The following is a 4402-nucleotide window of genomic DNA, read 5'->3' as shown; positions in this document are numbered from 1 at the left end:
TTGGGGCATGATGTATTCTGCAAGGTATGGCGTTCCAACATTGTTCAATTGGTATCTAGGGACCTAATATGTGCCAGGAAAACATTCCCCTCACCATTACACCATTATTAGGCCTCATGCTGCTTAGTCCAAACCCGGACTCTGCCATCAGCATGTACTGTTGACACCAAGTAGAATGGGGTCATGGACTCATGCTGCTTAGGACTCATGCTGCTTAGGACTCATGCTGCGTAGGACTCATGCTGCTTAGGACTCATGCTGCTTAGGACTCATGCTGCTTAGTCCAAATCCAGACTCATGCTGTACTTGACACCAGGTAGAATGGGGTCATCATGCTGCTTAGGACTCATGCTGCTTAGGACTCATGCTGCTTAGGACTCATGCTGCTTAGGACTCATGCTGCTTAGGACTCATGCTGCTTAGGACTCATGCTGACTCATGCTGCTTAGGACTCATGCTAGGACTCATGCTGCTTAGGACTCATGCTGCTTAGGACTCATGCTGCTTAGGACTCATGCTGCTTAGGACTCATGCTGCTTAGGACTCATGCTGCTTAGGACTCATGCTGCTTAGGACTCATGCTGCTTAGGACTCATGCTGCTTAGGACTCATGCTGCTTAGGACTCATGCTGCGTAGGACTCATGCTGCTTAGGACTCATGCTGCTTAGGACTCATGCTGCTTAGGACTCATGCTGCTTAGGACTCATGCTGCTTAGGACTCATGCTGCTTAGGACTCATGCTGCTTAGGACTCATGCTGCTTAGGACTCATGCTGCTTAGGCCTCATGCTGCTTAGGACTCATGCTGCTTAGGACTCATGCTGCTTAGGCCAAACCCGGACTCTGCCATCAGCATGTAATGTTGACACCAGGTAGAATGGAACCAGGCGATGTTTCTCTACTCCTCAGTTGTCCAGTGTTGTTGATTACGTGTTCACTGGAGCCTCTTCTTCTTGTTTTGAGCTGATAGGAACCCGGTGTGGTCGTCTGATGCAATAGCCCATCTGTGACGAGGACAGACGAGTTGTGCGTTTCGAGATGCCGTTCTGCACACCACTGTTGTACTGTGCCGTTATTTGCCTGTTTGTGGGACGTCTGTTAGCTTGCATGACTCTTGTCCTTCTCCTTCCACCTCTCATCAACGAGCTGTTTTCACCCACAGGACTGCCGCTGACTGGATGTTTTTGTTTGTCCGTTCTCAGTAAACCCTTAGACACTGTCGTTTTGGTCATGAAGTCAGTCTCGTCCAAAACTGAGATTAGAGAGATTATAGGAAAAAATGTTCCGGAATGAAGGGAAGGGAACCCTAACAGGTTTATTTGTTCATTTCAATCCTGCCCACCGCTGACAGCACCCAAGTAATCATTCATTTGGAGCATGGCGGCACATGACCTGATCGTAATGCTCATTGTCAATTTGGTTTGACATTCACTATCCCTATAGGGCTCGTTTGGGACCATCAGCTAATGACACAATGGGACAATATTTTTGAAAGGCTCTGAATTTCAATGACTTAAAAACCTCAAACCAACTATAAATTGCAGAAATTCACAAAACATATTTTTTTTAACTAAAAGATGTGCAACATATAAAATACTAACATTGTCCCATTGACATTGAAGGCCCCTGACTAGCCCCAGAGAAACCAACTTTACCACGGTAGCATACCTGCCGTCTGAGGCCAATTGGCGAAAGAAGTAGGCTAGCATGACCGAGCCTCGGCGACTCCAAGACCTGCTTAGACTGTTTCAAGTGACCTAGAAAGGTGATTGGCTGTAACTGCGTTTAGGCAGAGTGAATGCGTGTGAGAACACACACAAAGACACCCCCAAATGAAACCTCTCGTTTGACTTCAGTCACGGCCGCTACAATTCTTTTTATTTATTTACCCTTTATTTAACTAGGAAAGACAGTTGAAGAACAACATCTTATTCTTACGCCCCAAAACAAGGCCAAACCAGGAAGTTAAGACTCCTTTATCCACTCTATTATGTTACGGGTCAATTTGACCCATTTCCAGTTTTGAGTTGTCGAAAATAAGAAGTTCACTTCTTTCCCTCATTTAGGGTCATGAACCTAACTTCAAAATGTGGACACACTGATGTGCTGTGGAAAGTCTGTGTAGATTTTGTACACAAACATGATGTTGTGTTGTCATTTTGACCCAGAGGCTTTCATGTGTATAGATATTTGCTCAGGTCCAAAATAAACATGTGTTTTGATGTATTTTGTTTTGACTGGTTCTGGTTACTACTCCGCCCCTCCTCGACAAGACAGTAAAACCAGCACTACTTGTGTAGAATGCATTAAGTACATTTATTGAGAGCTTCATTATGTTCAACATGTGGAGAGAAAGATTGGATGGATCATTTTAACCAATAGGGTCAAGTGTTACTGTTACTGGGATTTACAAAGGAAAAAGAAAAATGTTTGTTTGTGAGAAAGGAAATATGTTTAACAAATAGTTTTTAAGTTTTGAGTTTTTGAAATCAAATGTTGTTGTATTTCTTCTTTGCGAAATGTCTGACGAGACAAAATCAAGTTTTGGCTGTTTTTACTTGGTTCTTTGACTGTCTTGAGTCGTGTTTTGAACTGTCCACCTGTCCAACTGTCCAACTGTCTACCTGTCCAACTGTCAAACTGTCCAACTGTCTACCTGTCCAACTGTCAAACTGCCCACCTGTCCAATTGTCTACCTGTCCACCTGTCCACCTGTCCAACTGTCCACCTGTCCATCTGTCCAACTGTCCACCTGTCCAACTGTCCAACTGTCCACCTGTCCAACTGTCCAACTGTCCACCTGTCCAACTGTCCATCTGTACAACTGTCCACCTGTCCAACTGTCAAACTGTCCAACTGTCAAACTGTCCATCTGTACAACTGTCCATCTGTCCAGCTGTCCAACTGTCCATCTGTCCAACTCTCCCATACCACAACGGAAATAATCTTTTTCAGCACAAAGGGTTAAGTTGTGATGAGGATGTGTTGCAATCATGTGTTTATATCCTGAACTCTTCACCACTGAGAGAAAGTAGTATGTGTTTGTGTGTGTTCTTGTGTGTGTGTGTGTGTGTGTGGGGGGGTGTGGTGTGTGTGTTTTTGTGTGTGTGTGTGTGGGGGGGGGTGTTTGTGTGTACCTTTTTCTGTTTTCTGTCCTTCCTGGCCTTGTCATCATGCAGCCTGTCCTCTGATAGGCTACGACTGAGGTGGGCGGGGTTTTGAGAGAAGTACTGTGAACTGCCGTACCCATCACTCCTTAGCTTCTTGTCACACTCTGTAACACCCCCCCCCCCACACACACACACACACAAACTGTTAACACATTGATTATCACATAGGGCAATAAGGAAGGACATTTTTAGAGAGAGTTCAAAACTATGTCTGCTGTGTCAAGGGGCTACAGTAGGACTGGAACAATGACAGTATTTTCTCTTCGTCTCCCCTTCTCTCTCTCTCTCTCTCTCTCTCTCTCTCTCTCTCTCTCTCTCTCTCTCTCTCTCTCTCTCTCTCTCTCTCTCTCTCCTCTCTGTCTCTCTCTCTCTCTCTCTCTCTCTCTCTCTCTATCTCCTCTCTCCTCTCTCTCTCTCTCTCTCTCTCTCTCTCTCTCTCTCTCTCTCTCTCTCTCTCTCTCTCTCTCTCTCTCTCTCTCTCTCTCAATTAAATTCAAGTGGCTTTATTGGCAAAACATTACACATTCAGAAGTTTCAAAACAATAAAGACATTACAAATGTCATATTATATATATAGTGTTTTAACAATGTACAAATGGTTAAAGTACACAAGGGAAAATAAATAAGCATAAATATGGGTTGTATTTACAATGGTGTTTGTTCTTCACTGGTTACCCTTTTCTCGTTCTCTCGTTCCCTCTCTCTCTACACCATTAAAAAGCTAATTCAAATTGAATATGTAATTGAACCAATTGCACTTCATGGCAGCTAGGTGTGGGGTCCACTTGCAAAACAAGATTTCATCAAATGAGACAAACACCCCATTGAAACCCTGCATGCAGAGTTCCGTAAGATTCTCCTACATGTCCAGAGTAAAACTACAAACAATGCATGCAGGGCAGAATTAGGCCAATATCCACTAATAATAAAAACTCAAAAAAGATCAATTAAGTTTTAGAAACATCTAAAATACAGTGACCCCCTCTCATATTATTACCAAGCCCTGCAATGCCAAGAGCTGAGCAAAGAAAAGAGTCCCCTCATCCAGCTGGTCCTGGGGCTGAGTTCACTAACCTGTTCTACTAACACATTGAAGCCTCAGTCCCCTCATCCAGCTGGTCCTGGGGCTGAGTTCACAAACCTGTTCTACTAACACACTGAAGCCTCAGTCCCCTCATCCAGCTGGTCCTGGGGCTGAGTTCACAAACCTGTTCTACTAACACACTAAAGCC

At 44.3% G+C, this 4402-nt stretch overlaps 1 protein-coding gene across 1 annotated transcript in view; it reads right to left on the bottom strand.

Moving 5' to 3' along the window:
- Positions 1-926: 926 nt before the first annotated feature.
- The window catches only part of LOC127913431 (mucin-1-like), a 15854-nt gene continuing 12378 nt past the window's right edge, over positions 927-4402 (bottom strand). The window contains exons 2-3 of the mRNA XM_052485376.1: positions 3138-3274; positions 927-1004 (exon numbers count right to left, since the gene is read on the bottom strand). Of these exons, the coding sequence (XP_052341336.1) occupies positions 927-1004; positions 3138-3274 (215 nt within the window). The remainder of the gene's footprint in view (positions 1005-3137; positions 3275-4402) is intronic.

Source organism: Oncorhynchus keta, chromosome 29 (genome assembly GCF_023373465.1).
Source record: "Oncorhynchus keta strain PuntledgeMale-10-30-2019 chromosome 29, Oket_V2, whole genome shotgun sequence".
Classification (NCBI taxonomy): domain Eukaryota; kingdom Metazoa; phylum Chordata; class Actinopteri; order Salmoniformes; family Salmonidae; genus Oncorhynchus; species Oncorhynchus keta.
This window is presented reverse-complemented; position numbering and strand designations above follow the sequence as displayed.